The sequence below is a fragment of the Sinohyriopsis cumingii genome, chromosome 8 (assembly GCF_028554795.1).
Source record: "Sinohyriopsis cumingii isolate HCF-2022 chromosome 8, ASM2855479v2, whole genome shotgun sequence".
NCBI lineage: Eukaryota > Metazoa > Mollusca > Bivalvia > Unionida > Unionidae > Sinohyriopsis > Sinohyriopsis cumingii.
In genome coordinates, this window is record NC_142968.1 from 38,089,897 (window position 1) to 38,109,649 (window position 19,753).

The window sequence follows — 19,753 nt, forward strand, 5'->3', positions numbered from 1 at the left end:
GAGTATCAACACCGTGTACTCACCTGCGAACCTCGTCATATACATTGAATCCACAATACAAGTGATTCCATCGAAAATATGCACACACAGCGTTAAAATATTCATTAATTTTGTAACAGGTCATGTTGGTCTGAATTCAGTGGAAAAACAGCACAATCACGTAACGAATGACAAAGCACATTTACTCTAAAGTACGTTCCAAGTCGGTAAAAGTTACTTGCGTTTGAAGCCACCGTTGCATAAACTTTTTCCTTACAAAAAGGAAACTTTCACAGCACAGTTAACGTGTTCCAGTCACGTTGGAAAATGCAAAAATCCATCAGATTCTATCACCTTTTTTTAAAGTTTGGTACTGACTTCCTTTGAAGAAAAGTTCTTTGCTGTTATTGAAAGATTGTAGTCGGCTTTCTTTGTGATGGGTGCATGCGCTATTGAAGTCACCGCTAAAGGACAGTTTTGGAGAAACAAATGAATGCCAATTTCTTATTGTTGCGGCAACATCAAATAATTGTATTGCATGATTGAGACTCGTATTTTTTCCATTTGCTGAGTACGTTTTCATAACAGTCATTACTTCAAAGATAATCTGTTTCCTTTGAAATTTCAGCAAACTTTTTTATCTGGATACATTTTTAAAAAGGAATTGGCCATCATTTAGACTATTCTAGTTACTGTCCCTCCATGCCTACTGAATTACGTATTTTTTATTTTTTTTATTTTGTATTTTTTACATTTGTGATAGCAATGTGATGCTGCCTTCCACACATGCGTCTGAAAATTAACAAAGGGTCAACGAATGATAGAGACGCAGGTGTTTTGATGACAGGGATTATTACAGAAAATGTGAGCATTCTGAAGGATTTAATTCTGAGTGAAACGAAGAGGAATTTTACTTACCATCCACATACAAATGTCAGTCTTTGTAAATATATTAATTATCTGCGAGTGACCGAAAATCTGATGAAGGATAGATTACGAGACACTGCCTCGTCCGGTTGATCTCCATTACCAGAAGTGTCAACAACAACAAAGTGGATATTTCACAACGTACAGAACTCATGCTAGATGTCAGGATGAGCAGATTATGATATAACAATGTACTGTTTAGATTGTTTGTCAGTATGGATAAAGAATTTGTTTATATAACAATAGATAAATTTCAGTGCATTTTATATCCAGTTTGCGGCTTCCTTTCATGGGGCCTCTGAATTTCTGCACTCCAAACCAATGGTTGTGTATAAAAGTTTAAACAGCCAACAATGTCGCCAACAAATAAAAAAAGCCACATAGTATGTTTTGCAGCCAATAAGGAAAAACAATCCAAGTTTGCGACATTGGCGAAGATCAACGCGATCCCAGAATAAACTTGTTATGCGTTTTTTCTTCTTCTTACTTTTAAGAAGAAAAAAATACTTTTTCGTGTACGAGAAAAATGCATATAAAATTTCAGGAGCCAAGCCACGATCGTCTTGTAATATTCATGTGCGATCTCTTCCCCGAAATGATAAGCAACTTTTTGTGGGTTTTTTTTTCATCCTTTTTAAGAATTTTTTTGTGGGCAAGAAAAATACATTTATATGAAATTTCAGGAGCCATGCCACGACCGCATTATATATGAATTCGCGTTATAACGGAGCGCGTTATAGCGGGGTCACGCTGTAGTTGGGACCCATAGAACCCGACCGCTTTATAGACTGAACTGTGTAATAAGCAACCAGGTAACAGCTGAAGAAAATGTACCCCCCAAAAATTGGGGGATGTAGGTAATAAATGCAGGTGGTAAAATACATTATTAATTGACAGTTACCATTTTAAATTTATACATATTATATGAGAAATACACCTGTAGTGAAAACAGAGAAGACATATATAATAGTTTACTTTATTTAGAGAACCACGAATTGGTACATATATGTGAATCTTGTTTATGTATAAATATCTAATGTATAGCATGAATAGAGTATCAACCCCGTGTACTCACCTGCAAACCTCATCATATACATTGAATCCACAATTCAAGTGCTTCTATCGAAAATATACACACACACAGGTTTAAAATATTCAATAATTTTGTAACAGGTCATATTGTTCTGAAATCAGTGGAAAAACATAGCAATCACGTAACAAATGATGAAGCACATTTACTTTTCAGTACGTTCCAAGTCGGTAAGAGTTTGCGTTTTAAGCCACCGTTGGTAGCATTCATAAGCATACACATTTTCCCTACGAAAAGGAAACTTTCACAGCACATTTAATGTGTTCCAGTCACGTTGGAAAATGCAAAAATCTATCAGATTCCATCACTTTTATTTAAGTTTTGGTACTGACTTCTTTTGAAAAAAAGTTCTTTGTTGTTATTGAAAGATTGTAGTCGGCTTTCTTTGATGATGGGTGCATGCACTATTGAAGTCACCACTAAAGGTAGGCTTTTGGAGAACCAAACAAATGCCCATTTCTTATTGTTGCGGCAACATCAAATAATTGTATTCATGACTGAGACGGTATGTTTTCCATTTGCCGAGTTCATTTTCATAACAATCAGTGCTTCAAAGATAATCTGTTTCCTTTGAAATTACAGCAAACTATTGTATCTGTGTACATTTCTAAAAAGGAATAGGCTGTCATTTGGACTATTCTAGTTACTGTCCCTCTATGCCTATTGAATAAACCAATAAGTATGATGGTTTTTTTTTTTTTTTTTAACCATTGTGGTAGCAGTATGATGCTGCCATCCATGCATGCGTCTGAAAATTAACAAAGGGCCAACGGACGATAGAGACGCAGGTGTTCCGATGACAGGGATTATTACAGAAAATGTGAGTGTTCTAAAGGATTTAATTCTGAGTGAAAAGAAGAGGAATTTTACTTACCATCCACATACAAATGTCAGTCTTTGTAAATATATTAATTACTAGCAAGCGGCCAAAAATCCGATGAAAGATAGATTACCTGACAATGCCTCGTCCGGTTGATCTCCGTTACCATAAATGTCAACAACAAAAAAAGCGGATATTTCACATGATATAACAATGCACTGTTTAGGTGGTTTGTCAATATGGACGAAGAATTTGTTTATGTAACAATAGAAAAGTTTCAGTACATTTTATATCCAGTTTGCAGCTTCCTTTCATTGGGCCTCAGAATTTCTGCACTCCAAACCATTGGTTATATATGAAAGTTTAAATAGCCAACAATGTCCCGAATTAAAAAAAATTGCCTCATGGTATGTTTTGCAGCCAATAAGGAAAAACAATCCAAGTTTGCGACAATGGCGAAGACCTACGTGATCCCAGAATAAATTTTTTATGTGTTATTTTTTTTACTTTTAAGAAGAAAAAAAATACTTTTTTGTGTATGAGAACAATACATATAAAATTTCAGGCGCAAAGCCACGATCGTCTTGTAATCTCTTATGCAGTCTCTTCCCCAAAATGATAATACCCTTTTTACGTTTTTTTTGTTGTACTTTTTAAGAAAGATTTTTTGTGCACAAGAAAAATACATGTATATGAAATTTCCGGAGCCACACCACGACCATGTTATATCCGAATTTGTGTTATAACGGAGTGCGCTATAGCGGGGTCACACTGTACATGCATGACCGCCACCACCACCCCATACCCCTAACACCACACTTCCAAACCCCTACAAGCTGAGTACTGTAGAATTATTTCAATGCCCCCGTTCTGCATGTCGTAATTTAGGATTAACAGATGCAAAATAAAATTCAGCAGTACATGTGCTCAAAAAAGGTGCTGTTCAGATTGGCATTTAATTTTGTTGAACTTCAGTACTGTTACATTTTGCAGATGTTTCCTAAATTTATTGGAATGTATAAAGTTTTAGCAAGTATTATTATAAATGGATATAATATGTACTTTAGGAAATAAAGAACGAAACAAACTGAGTTATTGATTGCTATATCATAAGACAGTCATTCCATTCATGTAAACCAAATTTCGAATTAGGATAAATCGTGATCAGTAAATAGTCATTGTTAACACAAACTTACGATGTATAGTTCTCAGCACTATAAATACAACTGGCATTAAAACATACAGTTGGATATGACATTAGGAGAGAGGGTGGGGAGGAGGGTACTTTAAATATCAACTTGTTAACATTATTTCATTGTGACTTGAAATTCATGGTCTTGCTTACTAACGAAAATCATGAAAATTTGGTACCCCACAAATTGTGATCAACTGTATTTGTCTTTTTATTGGGCTTTGCAGGCTTGTAAATTAAGTACTTGTAGATACTCAAAAAAATACACATACCATGCAGAAACTGATAAATGCATGGATTTTATGCCCTCAAGAATTTATGTGACTAGGACACTTTTCCAAACCAATTAATTACAAGTCTGAATGGAAGGCTTTAACTAATGCCCTCAAGATTTGTGTTCTGACATGATATGACGAAAAAAGTTAAGTCAGCATTACAATTACTGGGATGAGTTCAGAATAAGAAGTTGTTTTAGTAAACAAAATATTATGGACATTGTTATGGTTTCTTGATTTTGTAGCAGTTTGAGGATTGTTATTTAGGTCTGAGTACATGTTGTATGAACATGATGAATTATGAACTAATTACCTGCAGTTGTCCACTATGCATTGCAGAGTGCTGGTTGCATGTTATGGCTTTTTAAAAGCAATCAAGTCTTGTCCAGGGGTGAGCCATGGCGTCTCATTTGGTAAAGCATTGGACTTGTAATCCTAGGGTCAAGGGTTCACTACTTGCCCAGGTCAGTCCAGGTTGCTTAGAAAGGCACATAGCTCCTATTTCCATGGCATGCTAGATCCAATAATATGTTACAAGTGCCATTAATGCAACAGCCAAAAAATAATTTCACCAGGAAGCACATAGTTTGTGTATATATATATATATATATATATATATATATATATATATATATATATATATATATATATATATATATATATATATATATATATATATATATATATATATTAGTTTTGGCCCAGGAATTATCAGTCATTCTGATGCTCTAACTCTGGCTCAACTAAAGCATTTAACACCTGGTTGGGCCCCTGTCAAATGACTGATATGAGTAGTAATGTAAAATTTATAATTTGTTTTATGTTGTTTCTGAAATGCAGACATGTTATCCTACCCCCTGACATTGCAAAGCTGGTGCCTAAGAACCATCTGATGATGGAAACAGAGTGGAGAAACCTTGGTGTACAGCAGTCGCCAGGTTGGATACACTACATGGTCCATGCTCCAGGTTTGCTCTTTTCTTTTTTTAAATTATTTACTTATTTACTGCTTACTTAAACTCTGAACAGCAGATATCCTGATATTTTGTCACTTAAGCTGTGAACATATCTGGATATTCTGTCATGCAATCTGTGAACAGCATACAGTATGAATTTCTATCACTTAATGTACATGAAGCTCATGGACTATTTTATTCACTCTACATATAATTTTAAGCAATCTTTAAATAATGATGATTATCTTTCTGAAACTGGCTGAATATGTTTAGATCCAGTTTTACTGACTAGTATTTCAATTCCAAACCATGTCATTTGGACTAGCCTCAGTGGCCCAAGTCTTCACCAGAATCATTGGAGTCATAACTGTGCACTTGATGTACTTGGAGATTTGACTGATCCATTGCTACATGACAACAACAAACAGTCCCTGTTATGTCACATGACCTGCTGTTATCTTATAGTGTCTCTTTTAGGACTGATTCCAAACCTAGAGAAAATCCAATCTCTTTCCCCCCTCTGGATTTTGTGTACATAGGAATGAATTTTCTTACCTCTCTGGAATAGTTAAGGATGTTTCAGACTACGACTTCTGTAGATCTCTCTTCTGGGAACCTTGAATTCTGCTGCAGACAGTATCCATAGGGATACTTTATTTATATCCACTTACGTTTCTCCTGTTGACGGTTTGGAAACCCTACTGTCAGATCAAATTTCTACGGTTGCTGTTTCAGTACCACCTCAAGTGATGGTACAGTTGAGAAAAATATCTGAGATGAGTTCATCTGCATGCCTCCAGAACCCTATCCATATACCAAAGCATCCAATTCAGCACAGGGAGCTCATGTATAGCCAGAATGAGTATTTCTCCATGTGCCATTGGTCACAGTAAGACATTCTCCTCTGCATTAACAATTCATAAATTAAAGTTATGTTCTTTGCCTAAAAGGGTATATTAAACCTGTCAAATGGGCTTGTATCATGGTCTTCTCAGAAAACATGTCAGCATTTGCATACCTTGGATGATAAGGATGTTTGTCTGCATGGAAGTATGGAACCTTCTACATTGTGAGAAGGAAGGGTAGGAAAAGACTTTTTCTCCCATAGAGTGACTTTCTCTGTAGATTTCAGTCAGGCTTGTGTATCTCTCACAGAAAGAGATTTATCATTCAAGATGATAAAAGCCCGTGAGGTCAGGGCTATTGCTACTTCCTGGGTGTATTTCAATCACTCATATTTTAGACAATATTATGAAGGTTGCATTTTGGCAATATCACACAACCTTCTCATCTTTTTACCTTCAGTCATTAGTAAATCAGGGCCAAGGCATTTTTTTTTTCGGAGTCCAAGATTCACTGCAGAACCAGTGACCCAGACTACTACTGTATAAACAGCAGTTGACTGCTTGGGAATCTTTGCTAGCCAAGACTGATGTTAACCTGTCTTCATCCTTGGCTGATTGATCCAACATTAGAGTGCTTTGTACTTGCAACATATATTGAATTTCACAAGTTGCCTCCCTTAGTATGTAATGTCAGCTAACCAACAGCGTATAACTGTGGTGCATTGAACATCAGCCAAGAATGGTGGAAGTAGTTGACTTCAAATGGAATTTTTGTAAGTTTACCATCATAAGTATGTCTATGTACCAGAGAGAAGCCATTACATTTGTATTTGAGGGAAAATATGAGTATGTGCAAATGTGGACTGGCAGTGGAAAATTACTTTAAAAATTACTCTATTTGATATAGTGCAATCTGTGATAAAAATCACATAGGTGCTGTATATTGATGATAAAGGGATTATACACACAGACAAGCACACATACATACACATATATTATAAGTGAAGTAAATAAAGGCATTGTTGGAGGCATAGTGGCATTATTAAAATGTTGTAGTGCAATCTCTGACAAAAATCTTTTGAGGTGCTGCACTTAATGATAAAAGCTTTATACAACAGACAAGCATATATACATATGCATATACAGTATACACAGAGATGCATGGACATGAGCATAAGCAGTGTTATTTAAGAACAAAAGTTGTTAGATAATGTTGTGGATAGAAAACTAATTATTTTGCTAGAACTTATCAAACAAACGTTTACAAGCTGCAATTTTTTTTTATTTTTGTAAAAGGGCATCTTCAAACATGACTGTGTAATCAGACGAAAGACCTTACCTCTTCCTTATATGCAGCTTAGCCATGTTTCTGAGATACGGTTGCAAATGACCTATCAGACTTTTGAACACAAGAGTGATGACTTTATATTTTATCCTTTGCTTGATGGGCAACCAGTGTAGTTGCTTGAGACATTCATATGGATTATTATTATAGTTAAGCATGAACTTTGCTGTCATGTTCGGAACTCATTGCAGAATTCGGAGATCACATGCAGGCAAGCCAATTAATAGGGATTTAGAATAATCCAGGTGTGAAATAACTTGTCCCTGAATGAAACTTTCATAGGCTTATTTTGTCCCAAGATTTTCAATACTCTTTATTCGTTGAACATTCCACATCGTTGTTTTGCATTTGATCATTATGTGATGTTTTAGGGCGAGAGATTCATCTAAATATGCTCTGAGGTTACTGATTTGCTTAGAGCCAAAAAGAATATATTCTGTTTTAAATGAATTCATTTTTAGCCTGTTACTATCCAGCCATTTGTTTAAATATGAACTGTGCATGATTCAAGTTCTTGAACTTGTGCTAGTTACTCTTTCTTTGTGGCAGCTGCAAAAGAGGGCATGGGTGTCTGCATTCCCATGAACTGAAATTTCTTCTGGTATTATATCCCTCAATTTGGAAGCATATAAAAGATAAATAGGTCCTGCACATGAGCCTTGAGGAACTGAAAATGCTAGATCTTTCTCTTGAGAATAATTGGAGCTAATACTAACCTTGCAGCTCCTTGGTCAGAGATAGCTGTCAAACCAATTATGTTCCCTTTTGTACCAAATTTTGGTTCAGGAATAGACAGCAACACATGGTGATCTACGGTGTCAAACACAGCACTAGATCCATTGCCATTAGCACAGTAACTTTCTGATGTTCCATGGCCTACAAGAGATCATTCATCAATGCAGTTTCACAACTGTAGTGTGCATACAGACTGATAATCCCGTATCAGTTCATAAATATTACAGTGTTGATTCAGTGCTGCCTTCTGAAGAACATTTGTGAGAAATGACAAGTTGCATACTGGTCTGTAGTTATTTGAAATTAGGTCTTCCAGGTTTTAACAAAAGTCCCTTTTCAAATAAAACATTACCCAGTAATTATTTTAGTAATTATAGGTAGTATGTTGATCAAGATATGTATTTCTTTCAGCAAATATGTTAGCATTCAGTCTAGTTCATACTTTGGTTGGCAATGACATAATGATTCTTTCAACATTGTCTTGTATAAGAAATTTTAGAATATGTACTGTTGGAATATTCATATCAACCAGTACCTATTTTTGTATATCTTTCAGCGAGTCCTTGATATTATTGCTTTGCCTATCTGGCATCGGGTTTTCCTTTTTCAGTCTTGTAATACTGTTAAACAGTTTATATGGCTGTTTGGTGTTCCCTCTGCACTCTTATTTTTTCACTGAATATTTCTTTGTTGCTTTAATTACGTGATTGTATTTTGGTCTTTCTGCACAAGGTGCTTTCCATTGATGATTTTTATATCTTTTCCATATTATGTCCCTTTTATTTACAACACATTTTGGTCTTTATCTGTAGTTGCATAGAATATTTGAGTGTTTATGTCCTGACCCTCATTCAGTGAATATTCATGTCTCATGATAATATTTTTGTGGTTATATCAGTGTTATATTCATCAATACATTGCCTGATGCTAAGATCTTTTGTTTTGACAGATTGAGGGTTTTGGTAGTAATTTGGACAATTTTTCTTCAGTATTCTTTATCCTTTTATCAATAATAGTAAGATTTGTTACTGCCCCCTTATTATTCTCTTTCTTATCGTCTTAAGTGAAATTTTCTTATGCTGACACATGCCTATCCTGGTAACATTCTGAGAGTATTCATTCAGTTGGGGTCTTTTTATAATTATTAGCTGTAGGAAAGTCTGTTTACAGTCACCAGCTGTGTACTTAGTGCACAGAGTATATATATATATATATATATATATATATATATATATATATATATATATATGTGTGTGTGTGTGTGTGTGTGTGTGTACCATTTTCCTGCCTGGTGAAAACAAGATTCCCTTGTTCCATTAAATTCATTAAGCACATAAAAACAATTCAGATTAATAAAATGTGAATCTACATGTGTTGAAAAACTAGATTCCCATTCATGTTGATGCTGTAAATCTCACACTATTAACAAAAACTGCTGGAGCACATTACTTCCAGTGTCACTTCATTCAGCGCCATCTGTCAACACAGTAGATAGGTTGAAAATTGCTCATTTATGAGTCTATTCCAGTTAAGTGATTCCTTGTCTCGATCATGTATGAACAGTGTTCAGATGTGAATAACTTGATTTTGATTTGATGCAGTGGCTTGTTGCTGCATCCAGTGAAATTCACAGGCCCGAAGCACTGATATATTACATATTTCTGCCACGGTGTAGATGGGTAAATATATAGGAACATTGGCTAGTGAAGATGCTGTTTGGGCTACAAAAAGTGTACATTTTGCTCATTTCCAGTCCATCAGCCACCCTTCTTACTGATAATTCATAATAATAGTGACAGGTAAGTTATTACTGATAATAAACTGTAGGTGGGTAATATAATTATAGTAATACTAATCTGTCACTATTGGATGCCCTCCTCCCACCTAGTTTTGATGTCTTTCATTGACTAAATATCTTAAAAAGAATGAGGACATGCTACAAGGCATGGGCCAGTGACATAGGTCAGACTGAGTTGTTGCACAGATTCTAAGAAATCTTTTGAACAGACAGATGGTGCATCTAGCATGGAGGAGACATTTCCGTTGCAGAAAGGTAAAGCTTAATAATAGTGACAGGTACGTTTTGTATGATTAAAATTATTTTTACTACCCCAAAAAATGACAGTTTCATAGTTCAGTAATTTGTACTTACCACTGCATTGAGCTGACTTCATTAGGTTAGGGTTTGCATTTTGGTCATTTTCTCAGACACTTTTGCTCATGGAGTCACATGTTCATGGTTACAATTCAGCCACACTAGTTTTCTTGTTATATATTGTTTCCATCATACATTAACTACTATTCTTACTGAAACACTTTCAAATGAACTTGCTGGAGAAATTAACCATGCTCTCGGTCTTTAAGTGCAAAAAGCTGGTAATTTTTCTTACTTGAAGTAACACAATGGGCTGAAACTAGTATGGTTGACTCCTTTTTTATAAATCTGTTTGTTTTTGTTTAATTATGTTATTTATAGCAATATAATTGTTCCTGTTCAGAGATGATAGATAATTTGGTGATAGTTCATTAATGATCAGTGGAAATTATTTTGATTTTCCAGAGCCCCATGTGCTGTTGTTTCGACGACCACTGCCACAGAAACAGAACCAAACTAACATCGTCACTTCTTTGGGTCAGCAAGTGCCTGCCCACTAGGAGAGGACAAAATTACTATACAGAAGAAAAGGGTTGCCATAACATTGATCAGCAGTAATGGATAGTTTTAAGATCACATGATGAGTTCTCTTGCCGTATATGCTCACTCATAAATTGAGTCCAACTGTAAACATCATAAACAATGGTCAGTCTTTACATAATACTCTGGTAGATCAGGGTCTGTTTTGTGTGTTCCACTGATAGCTCCTAACAAACTGCATAGCCCCAATTCTACCAGTACATTATGCAATAGCAGATCTGAGTTTGTTTAGTTTGTCTCAACTTATAGGTGAGTATAGACAGTAATTACCTCCCTTGAAATTGCTACTTGCCTACTGAAGGTCAAGCATTAATAAGAAACACAGCTAAAATAAAATTGCACCAGTCATTACCCATTTATAACATGGGAACCTAGTGTGTCTTGAAAAAATAGGATAATGATTGTATTATGTGCAACCCATGCAAGATATAGAGGGTCTTAAAATGAAATAGTGAAATGAGTCAAATAACTGGAATTAAGACTTTCGTATATTTCTTTTAGAATTGGTACATATTTAAAATTCTGTTTATCATGTTATGAAAAATATGGATTTGATTTAATAAAACTGCAGAGTAGTATAGTGATTTTTATAAAATGATGTAAAACATAGATGTTATGTCTTTAGCGATTTCATAAGGTGTTACTGTAAGATTAACAAGTAGAATATTAACCTATGTGATACGCTAGTCAATTTTTTTAGGGCCTGACATCAAATTGAGTCCAGTGGTAATCACCTTTTTCCTGTCTGTCCTTCTGTCTATCCACTCAAATTTCTTGCAACCATCATAGCTCTGCAGTCTTGCACATAATTCTTTGCCATTTGGTTGGTGAAGTGCTTATTGTAGGTATACCTGTTAAATGTTTAGTCTTTTCAGGTACCATTTTGTTGGAGTTATGGTCCTTATTGCATCAATATCATATCTCCTATATGGCAGATTCTTGTAACCAGCATAGCTCAGGAACCATGCATGTTTTGACACAATCTGGTGTGTACATTGTCCTATAGGCCTAGATGTAACTTCTTGTTTTGATTCAGTTTGGTTTGTACATTATAGGCCTCGCTGTGCCTTTTGATGCAATTTGGTGTGTGCATTGTCTCATAGGCCTAGACATGCCTTCTTTTGATGCAGTTTGGTGTGTACTTTGTCTGTTAGGCCTAGATGTGCCATGACACAATTTGGTGTTTGCATTCTTTCATAGGCCTAGAAGCTCATTCATGCATTGACACAATGGTGTCCATGTGCTAGATGTCCCATATTTGGGTTTTGTTTTGTCTCCTCAATTTTGGATAGATTGATAACAATTGACAATTAACTTTATATCTTCACATGGGATGTTTCTTCTAACCAGCATAGTTATACAACCCTTACACATAACAGGGAGTCATATGGTAGGCGAATTGCCTGTTACATGTAGATTTGCCTTTGAAATGTTTCATCTTCTGAGGTTTGAGTTATTGCCCACTTTCTATCAACATTACATATCCACTACAGTTGATCCTTGTAACCAGCATAGCTAGGGATCCAGTCAACATATTTCGATGCAATTTGGTGTATATTATCTCATGGCCATGTGTGACTTTTGTAGATTGTCTGAACTCCATTTTAGATACAGTTATGGCTCTTGACAGTCATGTTCGTGTCCTTGTATGGAATGCTGCTTGTAACCAGCCTAGCTCACAAACTATTCAACATATTCTGATGCAGTTTGGTATGAATTTTGTGTCATAAATCAACGTGTGTCTCATATAGGCTTAGTTCGGTCTACATAAAATAGTTATGGCCCCGAATTGCTCATCCTTCTGATTTTGATCTCCACAAGATAACTTCACCAATTTTTTTTTAGATAACAACATAATTAGCATATAGCTTCAGACTGATGAGAGCTTCAATGAGTTTGATTTCCATCTTTCCACATTATCATTTAGAATAGCTATGCCCCCTGCTGCCATTTGTTTATATTTGTTCTCTACAGCATAATTTTGCTTAGGAATAAAGCATTTCAAGCAAAGTTGTTGTGCACTTGTATTGATGAGACACTGAATTAGTTGGATTTGCAGCATTCACATCATCATTTAGATAAGTTATGACCCAGTCTCGAAACTTTGGTTTCTCAACTGAATTTCTTATGTTAAAAGCTCTCCTGAGCCAACAGTATAGAGCACTGCCCATTTTGCAATGCATTCATTGCTACTAGCTCTAATTTTTATATAGTCAAGCCTTAAAATATGTAATAAATTTATGTTTCCATCAATAATAATGATAGAAAGAGTTGATTTAAAAGATGGCCAACACCCATTTCCAGGAAAGGTAACTCTGAGTGGAACTAAAACATATTTAAACATGTATCGTTCATCAGAAACTGACAGACTTTAGATTCATTTTTAGTGGCCTAATGCCCTGTTGTGAAGACACAGGTAGTTACCTCCCATTTCAAGAGTGCAATGCTTGATTTTTTTTTTCTTTCTAAGTGCAACTCTTATATCAATATCAATAAACAACAAATGAAATTATCTGGGTAACAATTTATCACCTCAACATTAATGATAAAAGCTTACACTGAAGGATCATTTAAGTCCTGTGAGATTTTGATGTTACCATGCTTGGACAAGAAAATAAGTTATTATACTCTTGCATGCTTTTTTCCTCAAGATTTAATCATTTTTATAGGAGACAGGACCAGAAGTTAATTCAGTGATTTATGATTAAGTGCAATCTTGTCAAAGCCATGATATTCTCCACATTTATTTTCCAAAGTGCATTTACATGTTTTTCCCCAAAATTGTAATAAAGTTGATATTTCAAATAAAACTTGTGATAGACCATAGTACTGCCTGCTGGATTTTTGCCATGCTTGTGTGAACTATCTTAATTGATTATGCTTTAATTTTATTTTATAAGTTTACATATCTAACCATGGTTATTTTCATCCTTGTTTTTTCTTTTTTCCCCACTTGTTGCAAGTTTTAAATTATGTTATCAACTTTTTTTTCTATTCATCATTATTGCCTTTGTAAAACTACCTGAAGTTAACATTTTACCTTTTGGTAGAGGCATGTTTGTCTCACCTTATAGGAAATATATTAGATCACTTTTCCAACAGTATTGTTGTCATTGTTGTTGGTGTTGATGTGTGCATTAACATTGTGTTTTTGCATACAGATTGTTGCTGTGACACTGTTTTATATATAGTCATGAAACTTGAGCGTATTTGTCTTAGAGAGTACTAATCACTGCATACAAGAAAGTCACAAATTTTGCATGCACCAGTGATCATGTTTGTGCATTGAGCTCATTTTGTCTGTTGTATGTAGTGATGAAAATGGGTATATTCATCTTGGATGGTATTACCATATAAAAATATATGTCAGGAACCTACTCCATCTTGGAAGGTATTACTCACCATGTGAATTGGATGCCAGTAACCTACTTCATCTTGGATGTTATTAATCACCAGGGAAGAATGGATATAAGTGACCCCTTCATCTTGGATAGTATTACTCACCTGGGAAAATATGTCGGTGATCTGTTTTCATGCATTGATTACATTATTTTCTGCATCTGGCTTAGTTTATGAGACACTTTTGTGTGTAGTCATGTAACTCAATAGGTAATAGTAAGCTACTTTTATAGCTCTAGCTATGTTGCAAGGCATTTTAATTATGCCATGACAGAGCAGGTAAATAAATTGTATTCTGCAAAATTCATCTTCATTCATATAGGACAGAATAAGTCCAAGTATAGCATGCTACCAGTTTTACTCACAATACCCAGTTGAATATTACCAACCATGACTTGAAAATTTAAAAATTAATTTGTACAGGAATTATGGTTGTGTTGGCCATTGTCTACTGTAAAGTATATTTAATTTATTTAAAGTCAGAATTCTTGTTCCTGTCTAAAATCATTAGGCACTTTGTTTTGTATAATTGAGGTTTGTAATTATTATTTTTCATTTTATTAAATAATCTTTGAAAAATTTCAGATGTACCAAACTTGACTAGCTTGAAATGTACTTTTGTTCAATATATACCTACATACCAACCCTGAAACTTTTTTTTATCTCGGTTTAAGTACAAAATATTTCTATTTTCTATTCTCCTGCAAGCTTCGTTTTAAATTCTTCTGTTTTCTCTTAACTGTCAGACTTGCTAAACTTTTGTGATTGAATAAGTTTTCTTATATTTTGTTGTTGCTAAGCCCACAAATTTGAAAGACCCAATTATTTTGTGGAAACAGTAGGAGACCTTGCCCGATCATTGAGTTTACATTCTGACAGAAAACTAAACGTAATTTTCTCAAAATCACAAATACATTAATTGACACTGCATCAATAAACACTAAATGTGTTTCAATTCTTTAAATGCACTTGTTAAGTCTACTTGGTAAAAGATTACACTCCATTTTTGTTCGACAAGCTTGAACTATACAATTAATATACAGTATGCTAAAATTCATCTTTAGGATGAACCTTTTTTCCCCATTTTTGTGACAGGAAGCTAAGCAGGTTATGGGTTGAATTCCATGGAAAAAAATTCATTCTAAAGTGCGTTAGTTTAGTGGCAAAAAAGCAATGTTTTTCCTCTGTATTTATCACAAAATAAATAAAATGACATTTTTTAATAGTGTAATTTATTTTTATGTTTTCAGTTAAATGTACATGACAAGCTGCATTAGTTTGAAAATCTTACCCAGTGTAAGAAAATGTACAGACTGATAGAATATGTCATGTTATTCCTGTGGATCAGTGCTTTTTGTTTGCTAAGTACTTTTAATACAATTTTAGCAGTTCTGATTTTGTTGGTTGTTTTTGCATTATGACTTCAAATACGTTATCCAATCATACTACCGTAGAAGTATGATTACTACCTCACATAGTCAATGCCAAATCCAACCAAGCCTGCATTGATGCTTGAGGAGAATACTTCCAATGATCCATATCACATATCCCATTTCAATAGCAGGATACTAGTTTAAGAATGAGGGGCCCAACCAAGTATAGTGCCATAGTTGTGCCCAGGTCACTATGGCCACAAAGCAGTCCATGCATAATTTGGATCCAAGAAGGCATGGTAGCTTTAATAATTCCATTCAGCCTGATGCCATCACTCACCAGTGTCAAATAGATGAAGAACCTATCACAACTTACATGCACAGGTCAGTCCAGAATGCCTGATATCATAGTTATATATATGATGTAGTTAGTGATTGTCTTCAAGTTATGACATCATAATCTGTACAAGCTTCCATTATGGTTCTTATGTCAGGGTCAGGTGCTGATGTTCATCAGGGTATTCCATTCCAGTCTGATATAGAATATATTGATGTTAATAAAGATAAGTTAAGGTTATGGTTTACATGTGATAATCTCGATATTTTCACTCCAAAAATAAGGGGCCCCAGGTGGCCAAGTAGTCTAAAGTGCTTGCCATTGCCGATTGGTGACATCTCATCTGTCCAAGCTGGGTTTGAGTCTCTGGTGAAAGCTGCCAGTAGCTTTCCATGGGTTGGTGTTTCTTACTGTGGTTTTTTCTGGTTCTTCCTCAACTAGTTATGCAAGCTGGCATGTATAGCTGATCTAGTGTTGAGAAAATGCATTAAAACACAAAAGAACAACAACCTTATGGTAATAATAACAGACATCTTTAATAAATCAAACAAAACAAAAATCAAAACAGTACTTACTGTAAACAATTTTTATCATAATCATTATCACCATAGTCAAATAGTATTTTCCTCAAGAAACCAAAATTACCAAATGTGTAATAATAACTATCAATAAGAACACATTCATTCTGACTCAGTGGTCCTTCGATGAAAAAAATATGCATCAGCTAAAACAAGAAATTAATTTTTTTTAAATTGGGGGGGGGGGGGACAAGATTTTTGCCTTGTGGTTTGGAATTTTCTCAGGTGGTGTTATCGCCCACAAAACCATACTCAGATCCATCACATTCCAGGCAGGCTTACTGGATTAACAAAGTTGTTTCTTGGGAATCATATAATTCAAACCAAATGGTAGATTCACTCCTTGGTACTTCATTGAATCTGTATCTTCTGTGGCCAAACATTCATGGATCTATTTGGTCACAATCTTTCTGTCTCCAGTAACTGTGCAGATCTCAGGGTCTGGGCAGTTGAAACTCTTTCCACAGATTGGAACGGTATGGCCATGTATGCTTATCCCCTGAAACCCTTGATCTCAAAGATCTTACAAAGGACAATAGAATCAGAAGGCCATCTTGTCCTGATTACTTGCTCCCACTCCTTTTCCCCCAAGTGGGAAAAATCATGTGTAAATGACTTGGTAAGCCTGGCAGCAGAAATCCTGCTCCCACTCCTTTCCAAAAAATGGGGATCTTTTTTCAGCAGCATTGATCTGATGGGGTGTTTCGTTCTATTAAACCTGCATATCTGGATGGATTATAAATAAGTCACCAGGTAAAAAACACTTCTCAGAATAAGCAGTGGGCAGACTGAAGTTTTCTTGCAAAGGTGTGAGCTAAACTACATCATTCCATTTAGCTGACTTTTTACTGGGGCTTTCCAGGTAAATAGGTTAGCACACAAAAGCAACTGAAAATACAGATTTAAATAAAAAGTAGACCAAATATGTTTTCTTTCAAGCATTTAACACACTTTCAAAGAAAACAATACTTAGGAGACTTCGCACTGTCGTATGTCATACACACACACACACGTAATAATAATAATAATGAGGACTTTGTATATCGCCTAATCTTTAGAAGCTCTAAGCGCAATACAACATTAGACAACACATATAAGACAAAAAACATATATAATGATATGATTACAAACACAAACAATGAAATTAGAAAACGTAAAAAACCCCATGCTGAGAATATTTAAGGTGGGAAACATTATTAGGTCTTTAAGTTTGTTCTTGCAGTCAAAATAAGTGAGTTTTGAGAGCACTCTATAATGGGATCTCTGTCTTTGTATCTAAGTTCAGTGGGCAATTCATTCCACGTTGCTGGACCCTGGTATGCAAAAGAACGCTGTCCATATGACTTCGTTTTCATAGTGGGAATAATGAGTATACGATTGTCAGAAGAGGAGCGTAAGTATCTTGCTGGTGTGTACACATGGGTGAGGTCGGATATGTATGTTGGACTAGAGTCCATCAGTGAAACGTAGCACAAAAAACAAATTTTGTGTTTGATTCTGGATCGACTGGATAGCCAGTATAGGGTACAGAGCAGCGGGGAGGTGTGCCCTGATCGTGGTAATCTAAGTATGATCCGAGCAGCTGTGTTTTGAAGTTTTTGGAGTAGATATTGAGATGAACCATACAGAATTGAGTTACAATAGTCTAGTCTTGAAAGTACTAATGAACACACAAGTGTTTTAGTGGCATCAACTGAAAGATATTTGCGAATGGAGCCGATACGTCTCAGCTCAAGATACGCAGTCTTGCATATGTTTGTGATATGTTGGTGCAGTGTGAGAGTACTGTCCAGAGTAACATCATAGCTGCCAACCCTCACGAATTTGGTGTGAATTTCACGACTTTTTTTAGCGATTCACGGATTCACGCCGTAAGCCAAAAATTCATGAATTTTCCAATCCTCAATTGTTTTAAATCTTTAATAAAATAACCGATTTCCCGTTAAGCGCTAGTCGTGATATTCGCAGTTGCTGAAACGGTCCGGTGCTGCTGGTCACGATATTAGTAGATCTATAGCCGATTAGTACAGTTGGCCCGGTAGCAAGCATTTTAGCCTCTTTTAATCTATATGTATAAGGGTAGTTTTACAAATGCTTTTGAGAGAAACTGGGGCTTAACCGGAAATTTGCTCCACGCATGCGTCAAAACACTGATTTGAGTTACCGTTCAGCCTCGCATGTAAGATTTTGAAAATGTCTTCACCACCAAGGAAAAAGAAATGTATTACTCAAAAAGTGAAGTTTAATTTGGAATAAAAAAATTGGCCGTGCATTCTGCCATTAAACATTGACATTCATTCATGCTTTTTGCGCTCAGTTTGTCATCGCAGAGACGATGTGAGGAAGAATGTCGGTTGCAAAAAAAAAAACACGTCGAAGTCGGGAAAATTAAGAATTCGCAGATTTCATCTCTGGAATATTTTAAACCATTTGCGGAAGACCTGCAGGCTACCAACGCTGAAGCATTATTTGTGAGTTTTCTTGTCGAACGCAATCTACCTTTATCAGCTGGAGACCATGCTAAACATTTGTTCTGACAAATGTTCCCGGACTCGAAAATCGCTTTTTTTCTTGTGGAAGAACCGAAAATGCTGCAGTTCCTGTGCATTACTCACAGCAACAGTGACAGCATAAGAGTATTTTCTTTAGTGAGGAAAAATAAGACAGATTTTAGGGCCTCCTAAGCTGCAGAAAATTTGTCAGCAATTTTAGTCCCCAACATCAACCTGCAGGTAATAAGTCGGAACTGTTTAGAAAACAAATTTACGATCAAGCAGTTGAGGAAGTTCAAGTCTGCCACAGTATAATGCCTTGATAAATAAATATTTGTGCATATGTGTAGTGTTTTATATTTATTTTGCGAACTTGATATAGTGTAGTATTGATGGTCGGAGTGGTCAGAGTGGATGGAGTTATTGTCATGGTATTTTTCACGAATTCATGTCCAAATTCACGACTTTTTATCCCTATTTTCACTAATTATGAGCCTGGAAGGTTGGCAGCTATGTAACACCTAGGTTTGGTACTGATTGTGTGAATTTAATGTTGGTGTTGCTGATATTTATTGTTTGAGGTACAGGATGTGCATGAGAAAGTCTTTGTGTTGTAATCAGAATGGCCTCCATTTTATCATCATTCATCTGCAGCTTGTTACATGTCATCCATGATTTCACATCAGAAATGCACCTCTCTACACCTTGGATGGTA

General features: G+C 35.5%; 2 protein-coding genes across 3 annotated transcripts in view; one reads left to right on the forward strand and one right to left on the reverse strand.

Moving 5' to 3' along the window:
* Positions 1-15,650, forward strand: part of LOC149793315 (cyclin-dependent kinases regulatory subunit 1-like) — a 31,129-nt gene extending 15,479 nt beyond the window's left edge. For both annotated transcript variants that reach the window (XM_089967284.1, XM_089967285.1), the window contains exons 3-4: positions 5,124-5,251; positions 10,725-15,650. In XM_089967284.1, coding sequence (XP_089823410.1) covers positions 5,124-5,251; positions 10,725-10,819 — 223 coding nt within the window. In that variant the 3' untranslated portion in view covers positions 10,820-15,650. The remainder of the gene's footprint in view (positions 1-5,123; positions 5,252-10,724) is intronic.
* Positions 15,651-16,485: 835 nt separating this feature from the next.
* LOC149793316 (glutathione hydrolase 1 proenzyme-like) overlaps positions 16,486-19,753 on the reverse strand; it is a 114,114-nt gene continuing 110,846 nt past the window's right edge. Inside the window, exon 12 of the mRNA XM_089967283.1 lies at positions 16,486-17,434. Within this exon, the coding sequence (XP_089823409.1) occupies positions 17,366-17,434 (69 nt within the window). The 3' untranslated portion in view covers positions 16,486-17,365. The remainder of the gene's footprint in view (positions 17,435-19,753) is intronic.